The sequence below is a fragment of the Medicago sativa genome, chromosome 3 (assembly GCF_051527215.1).
Source record: "Medicago sativa cultivar Bolivia chromosome 3, Bolivia_mono, whole genome shotgun sequence".
In the NCBI taxonomy this organism is placed as follows: Eukaryota; Viridiplantae; Streptophyta; class Magnoliopsida; order Fabales; family Fabaceae; genus Medicago; species Medicago sativa.
In genome coordinates, this window is record NC_140751.1 from 16016792 (window position 1) to 16033677 (window position 16886).

General features: G+C 31.4%; 2 protein-coding genes and 1 long non-coding RNA gene across 4 annotated transcripts; all 3 read right to left on the reverse strand.

Annotated features, from left to right (window-relative positions):
* Window positions 1–320: 320 nt before the first annotated feature.
* On the reverse strand, window positions 321–2446 carry LOC146936100 (uncharacterized). The gene is made up of 2 exons (XM_085751119.1): window positions 2381–2446; window positions 321–2224 (listed from the first exon to the last, which is right to left on the reverse strand). Exon 2 carries the CDS (start codon window positions 1991–1993, stop codon window positions 581–583), a length of 1413 nt encoding a protein of 470 aa, XP_085607245.1. The 5' UTR covers window positions 1994–2224; window positions 2381–2446; the 3' UTR covers window positions 321–580.
* A 3141-nt stretch (window positions 2447–5587) lies between these two features.
* On the reverse strand, window positions 5588–6656 carry LOC146936101 (uncharacterized). The gene is made up of 3 exons (XR_015030454.1): window positions 6553–6656; window positions 6204–6383; window positions 5588–5770 (listed from the first exon to the last, which is right to left on the reverse strand). It is a non-coding gene; the product is annotated as an uncharacterized LOC146936101 (long non-coding RNA).
* Window positions 6657–13144: 6488 nt separating this feature from the next.
* LOC146936102 (uncharacterized) lies at window positions 13145–16450 on the reverse strand. Of its 2 annotated transcripts, none has more exons than XM_085751120.1 (3): window positions 16113–16450; window positions 15024–15177; window positions 13145–14898 (listed from the first exon to the last, which is right to left on the reverse strand). In XM_085751120.1, exons 2-3 carry the CDS (start codon window positions 15169–15171, stop codon window positions 13505–13507), a joined length of 1542 nt encoding a protein of 513 aa, XP_085607246.1. In that variant the 5' UTR covers window positions 15172–15177; window positions 16113–16450; the 3' UTR covers window positions 13145–13504. The 2 variants fall into 2 exon arrangements, with proteins under 2 accessions (XP_085607246.1, XP_085607247.1); XM_085751121.1 differs by having other exon boundaries at window positions 15758–16450.
* Window positions 16451–16886: the final 436 nt, after the last annotated feature.

Genomic DNA, 16886 nt, shown 5'->3' on the forward strand with positions numbered 1-16886 from the left:
AGTTATAAGCTGTTATAATTGAGTTACATAGTTGTGGTCCCGCCACCTCCTTAGGTTTCTTCCTTAGTGAATCATATTATTATAATTGAGTCACATATATTATCAATTTATGAATGATTTCAAAATTTCATTAATTTTATAAGCTAAACTTGTGATTCACTCAATATTAGTCAAACCAAAATGTTACTATAGGAATTTCACACATATAGAATTTTGGTATGGTCAAAGTTTGTGAAAAACAAGCCAACTTACAATTCTTCAAGTTAAGATAGAACCATCATGAGCTTAAAATTTACAGCATAGGAATTTATTCTTTGAAGTATGAACAAAGTAATCATCATTTATTACCATCCAAAAAAGAATACAATTATTCACAAAAAGAAAGCAATATCAAAAGTTCCTTGTAAACTACTTGAAGAATAAAAGCAGAACAAAAAATATCTCAAAAAGCTACATGATTCCTGTAAAGAATTAATGAAAAAAATGCAAAAACTTTTCCTATACAGATTCAAATCTTCACTCTAAAGCCGGATCAAATCAAACCGAACTGAATCGAGCCAACGCTAAAAACCGGAATGAACTAGTTTGATAGTAGACCTATCATTGCCTCTTGCTTGATACTGCTTCCAACTAACCACCATGGTTTGTAAATCTCCGCATGACCATTTCTTTCATCATCAACACTTGCAGCAGGAAGATTAAGATCAAGATCAAGATAATCCCTCATTTCAGCAACTTCTTCATTAAGCACAACTTTTTCACTTTCTACCATTCTTCCCTCAGCCTCTACTTCCAATTCCAATTCAGTACTGTTTCCATTTTCACTAATTTGATCATTTCTTGAAGCAGAAAACCCTTTCGTCCTCTTATGACTAGCTCTATGTCCTCCAAGAGCTTGATAAGATTGAAACTTTTTGTTGCAAGTAGCACATTCAAATTTTCCTCTTTTCTGATATTTTCTCTTCCTGAATTCACCTTCTGATGTAACCTTAGTTTCAGAATCAACAACATTGACCTCAAATGCTAAATCAGAATCAAGCTCAATCTCCATTTTCTTCTTCTCATCTTTTCCATTCTCAACAACAGAAACTCTAGTAGCTTTCTTCATCTTCAATCCATCATCATTTCCTTCACTCTCATTATCAAAAACTTCTAAACTTTTCCCTTTGGACTTAACATCTGAACAAACAACATTGCCAAAATCCAACTTCTTTGGTTTTTTGTTCATTTTCACAATTTCAGAACTATTAGTAATAAACTTTTTCCCATCAATCTTAGAAACTAAATGAGTTAATGGCGCTTCCAATTCCAAAGAATCATCATCATTATTATCAGAAAATTCAGCAATAGAATTGATACCAAACCAAGGTCTTACATCTCTACTAAGCATGATCAAACTCATAGCAACCTCTTCTTGTTCCTTTTCATCATTATTATCAGAAGATTCAGCAATAGAATCTAAAGAATTATCACCAAAATTCACAACAGAAGAAGAAGTGTTATTACTCTTATTGTACCTTGTTCTTAACTTTCTTTTGGATCTTCTCTTTCTCTTTGGAAGAACAGTTGCATTAGAATCTTCTTCTTCTTCTTCATCTTCATCCAATTCAAAACTCTTATTCTTCTTATGACACTTCATGTGACCAAACAAAGCTTTCATAGATTGAAACCCTTTACCACATTCTTTACACAATTTATCCAAAACAACATCAAAAGGATCTTGAATCTCTTGTTCATTAGTTGAATCAGTGAGCACTCTCCATGTTTTCTTTGGATTCTCTCTAAGACCATAACCTTCTTTCTTCTTCATTCTTCTTCTTACAGCAACAACAAACTCATCACCATCATCATCATGATCATAATCATCATCATCATGATCATGATCATGATCATGATCATGAGACCTCATGTGACCACCTAATGATCTACCAGAAGGAAAACTCTTTCTGCAGAATTTGCACACATGTTTCATCATTTCTTGATCTTCTTCCATTGTTGAAACACAAAAACTTCAAGAATTAACCACTAAAAGAGTAATCTTTATCAGTAAAAAAACCAAACTTTGAAACAGAATCAATAACACCAAGAATGTTGAATTGGGCTATTTCAATTTTCATGAAAAAAACCAAACGACCCAGATGAGAAAAAATGATCAGAAAGTGAAAATAAGCACGACCCAGATGAGATTATGGAGTGAAATCATCATTTCTTGCAAAACCCATATCTGAAATGAGATAAAAATTCAAACTTTGAAGTTAAGAAAGTGTGAAAATGGAAGAAAAAAGAAGGTGTAGTGAGTAGTGTATAGCATTTGGAAGATGAATTTTGATGAAGAAGAAAAAAAAGAATGAAACTTTGAAGAAGTTGAAGTGATTTTTACCTTTGAAGTGATTATGAGAAAAAATGAGAGAGAGAAAGAAAAAATGTGAATGAATGAGCTATGAGTAGTGTTTGTTTGTTTCGATTTATATTATATATATTTATATTTTTGGTACAATATATTTATTTATTTGTCTCAATTTGGTTATGTATATATTATTATTTGGAAGAGAAATCCATGCATGGAAACAAAGATTAAAAATGTAATTTTTTTTCAAAACAATTTAAAAAGAAGGAAAAAATGTGAAGTATGAGAGAGGGATAGTATAGTGTGTGTATTGAAGTGAGGATCCTATGGTACTTCTTGATCCAATGGTTTCAAATTTATCCATGTCAGCATTCTTCAGTTGTCTTGCTAGTTGTGTTAAGGAAAGGATTGTATAAGGTTGTGACAATATTTGAGTTTAATCAAATATATATTTTAGAAGTAATATAGGGAATTGTTTGTGATTGGTTAACAAATTTTAGAATTTTAATCAATTATTGGGTGGTTAAAAATATTTGACTGTGCAAATTGGATTTTTTTACAAGTCAAGCTTAATACCATGTTCTTCAAAAAAAAAAAAGATTGACGGAATTTCAAGCGCTAAGTCCACAATTTATTCACCTTTTTAATTTTTGTTTAATCTTGGTAGTTAGTACTAATGCACACACACTCTTCAACTCAAAGGTTCCACTCTTTGGCCTTTATTCCTCTAAACTTTCTATCACAAATGATTTGTTTCTTTAAATTTTTTTATTCAGTTATTTGTTTAAAACAGTTTTTTTTAAGTGGGTCCACTTGTTTTAGTTGTCCCATTTACTTTCTTTTTCATGAAGCAAGGCTCCAACAACACTAGTATGTTCCATTTTCTTCCAAGTGCCAATGTCATGCTACTGTTTTGAGTTCTTTGATTCTTCACACCAATTTTGACTTTTGAGAGACACATTTCAAGGACAATTTGGTCAATTGCAATTCCCCAAACATTTGGATCGGTGGGTGGGTCCTTATCAACTGGGGTCGGTTGGTTTCTCTTTTTTAATTCTCCTTTATTGGACAGTTATATTTTTCACTAGTATAATTTTGGTTTAAATGTGTTATTGGTCCCTGCATTTTTAATAGATTTTGGCATTGGTCCCTGCACTTTTTTTTGTTGGCATTGGTCTTTGCACTTTGTAAAAATATTGGCATTGGTCCCTGCACTTTTTTTTGTTTGGCATTGGTCCCTGCACTTTGTAAAAATATTGGTATTGGTCCCTGCACTTTGAAAAAATAATTGTATTGGTGCCACGTGGCATGAAATGATTGGGACCAATACCAATATTTTTCCAAAGTGCAGGGACCAATACCAATATTTTTACAAAGTGCAGGGACCAATGCCAAACAAAAAAAAGTACAGGGACCAATGCCAATATTTTTACAAAGTGCAGGGACCAATGCCAAACAAAAAAAAGTGCAGGGACCAATGCCAAAATCTGTTGAAAGTGCAAGGACCAATTACACATTTAAACCTATAATTTTAGAAGTGTACATTTGAATTGCAAAAATTATTTCATACAAAAAAATTAGCACAAATTACTAATTAATGTTATTTTTCCTATTATAATCTTAACTATTTATTACTCTCTCTTCTTTCAATTCTTTCATTTATATTTCCCATATTATTTATTAAGGACAATTTTGTAAAACAACTTATAATATATCTTTTCCACACAATATTAATTGTATTTCTTAATATGTGTGAAATGCCCAAAACGTTATACAATTTGGGACGAAGTATATGAAAGAAAATTATGTTGTTGCTGAAAATTTGTTGGGTATCGGTCTTAGAAAAGATTAATATTTTAATTTTATTTTAAGTTAATTAAATAATACAAAATATATGATATTTAATGATTTTTTTTTAAGGATTTAATGATTTGATGATGTGTATCCAAAATAAATTTAAGGTATACTATATTGTAAGGGCTAATTCAATTGACAATGTTGATATCATTTTGATTGGACAATTTATCTTGAATTCGAACTGAAAACCTTATATATGTGTGAATTTCAATAGCGTTTGTCGGTCCGTTTACTTGTATAGATAAACTTCTTTGATATTTTTCTTTCTTGATTCATGGGAAAAATAGCCTCTTTTTCTTTCATGTTTTTTTAAAGATTTGTTGCTCTTACATGTTAAGTCCATCTCTTCTTTACTACACCTATTTGGGAACTGAGCCATACCACCCAAACAATGTCATAACAACAAGAGAAATGATATTTGAAGATCCATTTTGTAACAACTTTTGCTATAATTTTCTCTCTCATACTCACATTATTTTTTACTTTATCTCTCTATTGCTTTGATTTTCGTGCAAATACTTATTCTTTCTTTACAAATTATGGTTGTCCTCATAAGTTTAAAGGTTCAAATAACACTTCTCTAACAACAATTTGAGCTTTTATTGCTTTGTACAAAAACTGAGGGTCTTTATTGCTTTGTTTTCAATGCCCTTTTGGCATTGTCGGTAAAAAGTGTTGTAAATGCACCTTACTTGTCCAAAGTTGCATATGGGTACCAGATGAGTTGCAAATGGTAATATAAGGAGTTTTACTATATGTGCAGAATCAATTGTTTCAAACTTTTCTAAATTTCTGGAGGCACATTTTGAATGAAATTTATGAAATCAAAATTAACATAATGACATGTTAACAAATAAAATCCGTGTTCATTATTCTATACAAATCAAAATGATAGCCGAAGAACTTTGAATACGTTAGTGTTAGGTTTTAAGATTGAGAGGTTAAGTCTCACATCATTTATCATCTATGAATGAGTATAATGTTGGATTTATAACAGCCGGAGCCCATTAACAGAGGGGACTCATTAACCTAATGCCTTAAAAAGCTACTACATCCAGATTTTTGTTGAGGCATTTTCCCACATTGAAAGCAGGTCCCTTGCCACATAGCATGAGCACCCATACTCAACAATGAAAGCAGGTCCCTTGTCATGCAAGTAATCTATTGGTCATATCTAAACATAGCTTATTCTTGATGATGTTCTATTCTACAAATCACCCGAAGTTAGGTTTTAATAGGCAATAACATTAATAAACATACACACCGTATTATTTTAAACAAAATGGTTTCAATAAACAACCTATGAGGCTATGAATGTACCAATAAACATGTGAAATATTATAAATATGCCTTCAAGATGGAATACATGAGCATTATCACATGCTTCACACGTAATAAAAAGCATTCACAAAAATAAACTAGTGTTTGGGTCTAATTAAAACCAAGTTCTGACCCACGCTTCTTATTATTACAAGTTAAGCAAAACACAAACTTAAATTTTGGGGTTTATTATGTTATCACCATCCTCTCACTCTTGATCTGAATTGGACTTTGAATTTTCATCACCTACATAAAAAAGAGAAAAAATAAGCCACATTAAAAGTAACATTAACACCATATTTATATGCTAGTATCATCTTATAAGGATTATCACTTATCCTAGACGTAACATCTCGGAAGATGTTTGATACTAGAGACAAGAAAAAATTAAAAATTAATGAAAAAAAATGAAATTCGATAAAACTTGAATCCTTTTTAAACTTTTAATACACCAATTTCATTATACTTTGGCTTATTTTTAGAGCTTATGCAAAGCAGCTTATGCAAATAAATAAGCATTAATGTATTAATTATAAGCTTGTTGAGATAGATTATGAAAAAACAACTTATGAACATATAATTTTTGTTAGTAAGATCTTATGAGTTAACATAAATACTTAATTATCTGCAAAAGCTCTTTTGCATAAGCTCAATCCAAAATGCGTAGGTAGAAACTTACTAGGGGAGACATGTGATCCATTAGCATTGGGTGGTGAAGGAACTTCATTTTGTTGTGAGTCCATTATCTGCTTTTGTTTCTCTAGCAATGTGTTATATTGCTCTATTTGCTGCTTCAACGCCAATCTTGTATAATAAGCTCGGAAGAACTCAGCATTATGTTCTTCAAGCTTTTTCCACACTGCAAAGATGAGAGGGAAAAAAACTTATTAATTCAAACACCAAAAGATGTGATTGCTACATTGCAAAATTTAGTTGAACTTGGCAAAATGTATATAATCAAATGAACTATCGACTAAGATTTTAATATATCATATATGGCCACAAAACAAAGAAGAAAAGTCCATTACCTATTTTAGTAAACCCGGGTTCAATTTTTGATTCACTTATTAGTGTTTCCACTATTTCTTTTGGGATCATATACTTGCGTAGACATTGTCCTATGAGATTTTCCACCTGTAAAGAGACAAGTAAACCATAACAAAAGAAGTTATTTTTAAAAATATCTAAGTGAACATAATAGAACATAATTATTCAACACTAGACACTCAACAATGGTGCTTTCAACTCATAATCGTAATTTACAAATCAAAGCACATAGTATTAGTAATTATTAATGACCCAATTAAAAATAAAAACCTCATTCTCTAAAAATCTCAAACTACATAAATCTCGTATCATTCAACATTATAGATACTCAAATTTATCAATGTGAGCAAGTAGTTTATTTTTTAGTATTGTCGTAAGAATTTTCATTGTTGACAAAGTATTTTCTATAATTGTTATAAATACTCATAAGTGTCAAAACAAGATGAATTAATTTATCAATCAAGTACTATTTTGTTTTTACAAATAAACTTATTTTAAATAACTAAATATAAATTATGATAGCAACTAAACATAAGAATATAACTACTTAATCAAACAAGGCTACACCCCCTATTCTAAATCAACAATCAAGAAATATACAGGAAAAAAATTCTTCACATATTCATTCACATGCAATCTATGAAGCACAGACACTCCTCGGATTAGACGTGTTTCGGTGTCGGACATGCGTCGTGTCTGATACCGACATGACACCAACACATATGATTACATTGAATTATGTGATTTTTCTTAAATTATTAGTCGTATCAACGTGTCAGTATCTGATTCCGTGTCTGTATCCGTGCACATAGCATGCAAGTGTAGTGCATCAAATCACATAAGAGATGTTAATTAATTACTTGTTGAATATCTTCAGCAGTAACCCTCTTCACAGATTCACTTGGAAAACGGCAAATATCTTCAAGAGTAACACGCTTCATTGATCCAATTGGCATATTGCAACTTTCAGAGATACCGTTAACAACTAACTGGAGACATATAAATAAAATACAAGATAAGTAAAAATCTTGTAAAACTTAAAAGAGTAAAATACACAAAAATAAATCGATCGAGATACGATCCGATAAATCAATGAACTTTTGATAAAAAGAGCATTAATAACACAACAAATACACAAAATAATACTCATGATAAAAAGAGCATGCATAACACAACAAATAATAAGTCGATCAAGAGTTACGATCCGATAAATCAATGAACTTTTGAGCAAAACTGAGAGGACCGATTAACACCTTATAAAATAAGATAAGTAAAAATCTCATAAAATCGATAATACACAAAACATAAGTAAAACTCGAAATCAATAATATACAATACTCGCGATGAAAAGAACAATGCATAACGCAATAAATAATAAGTCGATCAAGAGTAACGATATGACAAATCAATGAACTTTTAATCAAAACCGATGGGACCGATTAGCACGATATAAAATAACATGAAAAGGTTTGATCAAATTGCATAAATAATAAGGGGGAAAAAAAAATAAGCTAAGTTGAGGCTCATACCTCTATGTCGAAAAGTTGAGGTATCACTCTGACTGAAATTTTTTTATTTTTCAAGCACAGAGTGGGTATTTATAAATCTTTCAAGCTCTTGTGTAAAAAAATAAATAAATCTTTCAAGGTGATATGGAAAGAAATAAAAAAGGCAAAACATTAATTGTCGTTTGATATGGAAAGAAAATAAAGGAAGAACATTAATGAGTGAATCAACCATTAAAACTGAATGGAAGATTTTTTCATAAAATTATTTATTTGGTTTCATTATAATTTTCATAACACAATTTGTCAAAAAAAAAAATTAAATAATCTTTCATAACTCAAAAATCGTAGCTATTTTCTACATGGGGCTTATAGTTTTATTTTCCTTGCTTTATATTTTGATGTTTGATCCTCACAATTTAATTCCGACAAAAATTAATACTCGGTTAGTATTTGATATTTGCATGTTGAGGACAAATTAGTCTATGTAATAATAAAACAATCGTTAATTTGTTCTCGTGTAAAAATACATTGATAAATTTGATCATTATTTTAATTTTAATTTTGTCAACTTTGATCGTTATTTTTATTTTTGGTCAACTTTGATCATTATTTTTATCATTGACTAAAGTGGACTGAAAAAAAAATTCTGAAAGATCAAACTGAATAATAGCTCTTTTATTTTATTTTTTTGTGAAGTCAAATCTTGTATTTTTATTATTAGATTAGATTAAATTAAAAAGGTAAGTAGAGGTGAGATTTGAGACTTTTTTAATCAAGACAGCATAAGAAAACGTGGAAAGAATAATTACAGGGTTGTCTTCGTGCGTATTCGTTGGTTTTTTTTAATTAATTAATGCTCTGCTTTTTTTCGTCTACAAAAATATTTTACATTGTAATCAAAGATTTATTTAGTTTTTTAATTAATTATTGAGATTTTTTTTTTTTAGGGAAACAAGCTTATAGCTTTTCTTTATTAATCAAAGAAGTTATACAATGTGGAATATTAAGATGTAACTGGAAACTAGCATGACATTCCTTAGCGAAACTATGGGCAACACTATTGACTTGTCTCCTAATGAACTTCACATCTGAGTTCGTAAATCAGTCATCAACAAGTGTCTACAATCATGAATTATGGCCATAAAATCAGAGACACCATCCCCTTTATAAATACGGTCTGCTACAACTTTAGAGTCTGTTTCAAAATCCATATTTACCAAATATTTATTGAGATTAAAATTTATGCACGAATCAATTTGATGTGTAGGATATGACAGAGACATGATATGATAAGAAGTTAAATAATACTATGTATCAGATACTAATACCCCTTACCATGCAAATAAATTTAAATATTTATTTTTAAATTTAAAAAAAATATATCATATACTAATATGATACTTCACAATCACATATACACATGGGTACTTAACAGATACTTCACATAGACATATCTTAGAAAAAATGAAGGATAAATAAGTTAGACTATATTGTAAAAATTCAATGGAGATACATATGACTCAATTTAAGATGTGAATCACTAGAGTTGTCTCTTGATTAACTAAAATTAAGATACTCAATCGATCAACATTATACAAAATTTGTTGAGTTTTTTAATGATGATTTTGTTGATAACCTAACAAAACAATATAAATATAACATAATTTATACAAAAATCATACAATTTGTATTTTAATCATAAATATTATATTTGGTAAATTGTGATTTTTATAGTTATATATTAGTGAAGAATAACTCATGCATATTTTTTTTCAAGTATTTTATATGAATATAATTTTAATTATAAAAAATTTATTAATATATTTTACCCGTGTGGTATCCTAAATTTTTTAAAAATCATGTATCTGCGTAACTGTTGGTTCAGCTCATATTTAAGATAAAGAATTTTAAGTTCCAAATTAATTTATCATTTTGTCTCATCAAACATTAGAATCAAACAGTCGTCTTTTTTGTCTCTTATATATCCATCCCGACCACCAAAACAGGGAAAAGGATCCTCTCCATGACACACTCTCGCAAGTGTCTGAACAATTCATTCACAAGGCCACAGAGCAGTGTTTTTCCACAGGGTGTATTAAATTAACAAAAAGTTTATATAAGCCATTCCACGGAACAGTGTTTTTCACACGTAACGGTTTATTTTATTTTATTTTTGTCAAAAAAAAAAAGTGAATAAACCATTACGTGTGATATATGTTTCTTGTATGCATCTTCCAATAGGATTAGTCTTAGGTTCATGACCAAACACTTCAGAAAGGTGGCGTTTACTATGCACACTGCACAAATTTGTGCACCATGCACAAATTTATGTATTAAGGCCAGCTGTCTGTTAGAAACCTGCTGAATTAAAAAAACAAAAAAAACCTGAAACATATTTTAATTGCAAATAATGGTTAGCTGCTAACTCACCTCTCGTCTGTGATGAAAGAGAAATACACCTCCTTTCAATTCATTTGTTTCACTCAACAATGCAAGATTCAAGCTCTATGAAATTTTCTTATCTGGATCTATTTTCAGATATACACTCAAAGCTAGGTTTGAAACAAAACTCTATGAAATTCACTCAAATTTTTCTGCTGGAGTTTCAAGCTTTATATTCAGTAATAATACTCAAAGGGCAAAGCTCTGCGAAATTTTCTACTTCAATCATACTCAATAACCGCAAATTCGTCATGAATATGTTGTGCTCTAAACAAATTCAATTCGCCGTTCTGCCGGTTGCGTCATCGTATAAATATTGCGCAGATCTAATTCTCAAAACTCAAAACCAATTGAAGTTCCTAAACGCATCATCAAGAAGCTTCAAAAGATTAATTAATTTTGCTTCAATCATATTCAATCGATTGATTCTGTGTGTGAACTTAACAAACTATATTCTTTTTTTATTTTGATTTTATATATGTTTTGAATTTGGACAACGGTTTGAAGATTTTTCTTTTTATGATTTATGGGTTTTAATTTTTTGAATAAAATGTTTGTGTTTATGGGTAACAAGTTCATGAAGATGAAGAAGTAAACTAAGTTAATGAAAATGTTTCTGGGCAAAACATCGGCACACATTCTAACATTAGAGCCCAGGCAAAAATATTATAAATTAATGTTATGGTGGGGTAATGTCTCGGTTTCCGTGTTTAAAGGAAAGGAATCTAGCAGGTTGCCAATCAAACATCCTGACCATCCAATTAGATTTAATATATATCACTGCTATTGATTTATGACAATCTTTGTGAATCATGCACAAATTTGTGCAGTGTGCATAGTAAATGCCGGTGGCATTTACTATGCACACTACACAAATTTGTGTATGGTATACAAAGATTCTTATGAACTAATACCAGCCATTGATATATATTAAATCTAATTGAACGGCCAGGATGTGTGATTGGCAACCTGCAAAGTTCATTTTACTTTGTACACGGTTCCCGAGACATTACCTCACCAAAGCATTATTTTAGTAGTATTTATTTTTGCTTGGCTTTGTGAGTTGGGCCAAGATCATTTTATAGCTGGTTTTTACTCCACCGATTGAAATAATTTTATTTCAATTCAACTAATTTTTTTCAATTATTAATTAATTAAATTTATGGAAGTTAACCTAAATTATTACCAAGCAGCCCCAACTCCATCTTTCTTGTTCAGCTTTCCCAATTTCTTTTTCTCCTCCGACACTTTTCTCTTCCGACCCATTTTTTAATCAACCATAATCCCAAATGAACAACTTCTTCACCATGAGCCTCCTCAAACAAACAAAGTGTAATCAATATCTGGAAATTTTGATTATCAATAGTTGGGTTTTTCATTTTATCTTTTCCTGGATGATACAAGGAACTATGCCAGTTAATATTTTAGTTTATTTCATGTGATTTGTATTAAATTTGAGTAGTAGAATTAATTTGAGAAGTAGTAGAATTTGTCCATGTTTTCTTCTGTGTTGGGGAAGAAAAGTTGGTAGACTCGCATATACCCAGGCGTGAAGTAATTCAATTTGGATATCCATATTGAACTGATTTTCAATATCACAGAACAAGCAGGACTGATTTTGTTTCAACTGATTTTCATTGTACACAAATTCAATGACAAGGATTGTCTCTATCTAACTACATACCTCTCAGCTGAAAGCAGAAAACAACCAACAATTTTTATCAGTCCAGATCTGAAGAACAAACTATGAAAAAACTTTAAACTAGGAATGGACATAAATTTAAAAAGTTTAATGATGATTAAGTTTTAATTTAGGGAGAAGGAGAAATATGAGGTTGAAGTGAAGTGAAGAGAAGAATGAAATATCATGGGAATGATGGGGTTGAAGTGAATGGAAGGGGTGAAGGAAATACTAAGGTTGAAGAGACCGGAAAAATTGGTGAACAGAAGTGGTTTTCGATGGTTTTTTGTTTGTCTGAACAAGGGGTGTCTTTCTTAATTTGGTGGTGCTTTAGCAAAATACCTGTTCATTAATAATACCAATTAAAATATGTTCTGTTTTTTTTTAACAGCAGGTAATAAACTGACAGGTGGCCATCAAAGTTAAATTTGTGCATGGTACAAAAATTTGTGTAGTGTGTAGGTTAAATGTCACCGTAAAGGCCACCCTTAAGAAAAGTTCACATATGAGGAAACAAAGTGAAAAGGTTCTTAATCATGCTCAATTTTTGCAAGGATTTCATTTAAGGGGAGTTGAAATCTACCTTCTGCAAAAGGAGACAGTACAGTGTATCGTATATATTTAAGGTTATCTAATGGTCTGAATCAATTTGTGGAGAGATCCAAATGCCTATGTTTCGAATAACAACTTCAGAGGAGTATTGATGGTTGCCCTTATTTCTATCAGATTCTGATTTGAATACAGTAAAACATTACTGTTTTAACATGTGGTAAATAGTGAAATAACCAAGGGAATTAATTTTGTATGTCAAGTTTTTTTTTTTTTTTGTGCAAGTATGTCAATTATAAACAAAATGATTCATCCATTATAAGTTCAACTGAGTTTTTCTTTCTCTTCTGGTACAAGTTCAACTAAGATCTAACTAAATGAAGAATGCAAATCTACCAGTAAGAATTTTCATTAGGGATCAAATAATGACAATTACATCCGATAATGGTTTCTTTCCCATCTGCTATTTGTCTATTTTCTCCCTCTAATCTAAAATCCACACCAATGTGGAAACTGACCATAAATTAAGGAATAAGAAAAATTGTACAATTCCAGAAAGACTTGAGAAGAAAAAATTGGGACATAACTCAAACGGAATAACCTTCCAAAACACTATTTTACAATGAAGGTAACTTTTCCAAACTTATGTCAAATGTACAAAAGAAAATAAAAAAATCTCATCACCCTTCTTAGCCTTAGCAAGAAGGATGCTAACTGAGATTGAATCCATAAAAATAAAACAGTCAAAGTTGCTCAAGCTCTTCTCATGTCTTGCCTTCGTCCATCTCCAAAAACCTCTTCTATCATGCTACATGTAGGTAAGAAATCCATCTTACTTTTAGAGCAAGATACAAAGCCAGGATCCCACCCTGGTGCATCACAATGCTCCAGCACATACCCTTGGCTGTAACCATTGCTTACTCCATTATAGTTACTGCCCCAATGATCACCATTCCCACTCTTCACCTTGGTCTCTCTTGAAGCAACTCCCATGTCATGTGATGTGTATGGATCATGTTTAACTTTTTCATCCCAAACATGTTGGTCCTGGGCTTGAATCAGATGAGGGGAACCACGAGAGTGATGCATATCAAGAAAATCATACTTAGAATCACCATCAATGTTACTCTTGGCCTGATCTACTATTCCATTAACATCACAATTTTCATCTTCAGAAAAATCATCATCATAATCCTCTAAGTGATCATCATTGCGGTTATTATTGTTACAAGTATCATCTTCATAGATGGGATACTCAGCAACAGAATCCTCATCTTCCTCATGGGTAGCAACTTCATTGTCGTCACTACCTTGCCATTCATCATTATCACTATCAGCACTTAATAGGTGGTTCCTGTTCTGCTCAGCTCGCTTTCGAAGCATGAAGACATTAAAGTAGTAACTCACTATCTCCTTTTTGCTTCGTGAGGGAAAAACAATGGAAAGATAGTTCCAGAAATTCTTGTTGAGGGATGCTGGATTGTTGAAGACTACCTTGTGAAATAGATGCTCATCTTCTTGAGTCCACTTTTGAGCCACTTGTTCTCCCATGCCAGCAAACCCCAATTCAATGAATTTCTCAATCCCAAGGGTTTTTAATAGTTTTTTTCTCTCTTCCATTATATGTTGTCTTACACATCTCATAGATCCACTGTCCTCGCAGCTACAATCAGTTCTTCCTTTTCCAACTTCATCATCAAGGCTAGATAATTCCATCTCAGGCATAGGGATAATACAGGTCCCCATCATTCTTTTTTCAGCTTCATCCCCATCCCAAACATTGAGGTTTGAATCTGACCTAGAAAAACCCCATGCAGGTACATCAGCTTGATGATCAGCTCCAACTGATACAGGCTTGCGAGGAGAATGTTCAAGGAGTATGGAATAGAGGTCCTCATGAGTTAATGTCCTTATGGGTCGTTCTGGACTGAAATATATTGGCCGTTCTGGACTGAAGTACTCATGGAAAAAGGGAAGATGTATAGGCTGTTCTGAACGGTGATCATCTTCGGCAGTGCAACTGGTGGCCCAAGAAGAAGCAGGAATACCTATCACAGGAGAGTCCCCAGCCCCTCTAGGATGTCCATCGCAAGTTTCAACAGCAAGCTTCTCATTACAATCACTACCACCTTGTGCATATCCTTCCTCTATGAATTACAATGTAGACAAACTTAATATAAGTATACAATTTATCACAAACTCGAAACTCCTTGAAATGTATATTACATAGTTTAATTTCCAAATTGCACAAGATTAAAATCTAAACTCCCACCTGAAGTCTTAGCCAAATGGGTGTCGCAATCATCATCAGGAAAAACAGATTCTGATAACGGTAGATAATCACTGGGACCTGCATGTTTCGGGTGTTTGAATGACACCTCAAGCATCTCCTCAGCATCAAAAGGACGTTTCTGCACCATTGTTGCCTGCAAGAAAGCATTCAATAAAGAATAAGTCAACAAGCTTTCATCACACTTAGAATTCATGCATCAAAACAACCAATTTGATAGCTCATCGACATCGACTTCGACGGAAAACACTGAATGAAAAACAACCTCAAAACAAATCACTTAAGCATAATACAACATGCATGACAAAACAACCTCAAAAATAAGATAAACAACCTCAAAAATAAGATATTTTGCGTAACAGCAACATTGAAATATGCTAATAACAGTTGATACTTGACTAAGTGTTGACCCTTATGTTCTGACTTCAATTAAAAAACACTGTAACTCTGACAATTAATTTATTACTATTATAAATCATTGTATCATCATCAGAAAAAGAGTGGGCCTACTCAATGAAAGGACATGCAGTAAGTTCACATTAATTATTACACAACAAAGAAACATGCCACATCACTTCCAAAAAATTTAACCAGAAAATAAATGTCAAAAAAAAAAAAATTAAATGATTATATAGTATCCACAAAAAAAAATGATTTTTAATTACAATAATTAGAAAATTAAAAATAAAATTAAAATTAATTTTTTTTTATTATACCTTAAACACGGTCTCTGTCAAATTAATTGCAAATTGCTGAATTTGGAAGTAATAAACCAAGAGAATCGTAATTATACAAAAGAATTGAACTTTCCCCAAATAATTTCAATAAAACAAGAAAAGCCCCAAATTCAGGAAACCCTAACCCTAATTTTTTTCAAATCGAACAATTAAGAACAAATCAAGCTTAATTGACGAACAATTACAACGATTCGAACAAAGATCTAACAAATCCAAACAAAAATTCGAACGAAGAATCCCAAAATCAAACCCGTGGAAAATTTCCCCAAATCGAAAACAACAAATCGAAACAAATAAAATCAATAACCCAAATCAATTAAAGAAAAATTGAAACCTTTAGCTCGGATCGAGAAGATCGGAGACGGAAACCCTAAAAACCGAAAACGTGAATCGAATCGAACAAAATTGGGTTCAATCGAAAGAGAATTTCACGATCTATCAAAGGATTGAATCGATCGGAAGAAAGGAGAAGAAATTGAAGGTGAAATTGAAGGAAAAAGAAAAGGGAATCGAGATCTGAAAACGCGGCGGAAGAAGAAAGGGGAAAAAACTAGGGTTAGGTGGATTTTATTTTATTTTTAGGGTTGGTGAGAGAAACGACAGCGTTTTGAGGAAAAATAAACGTGTTTGGTTTTAGAGAGAGAAATAAAAGAGAGAGAAAGAGAGATATATGAAGAGAAAAAGGATTGAGATGTGAGTGCGGTATATATGGGACAGTATGGGAATGAGGTTGTGGGTAGATTCTGAATCATCATGATTTTGAGCTTGTGAATATAGGTGATTTACACGTGGCATTTTCTTAGTGGTTTTTTTTTTAAATTAACATGGTTGTATTTTTTAGGATTGAATTCTGTTTTTTTTTTTAAATTATTTTGGGGAAATTAGGGAGTATGACGAGAAATTTCCCCAAAATAAAATGATTCGGAAGAATTTAATTTTTAGATTTAATTACAGTTTTAGTCCATTTATTTTTACCATTTTGCTGAATTAATCTACTTATTTTAAAATTCGATAGTTTTGGTCCCTCCATCATATTTTTGAACTATAAAAATGTGATATGATAAATTTTAAATGTCATAGAATATGATCTGAAGATGAAAAAAACGAA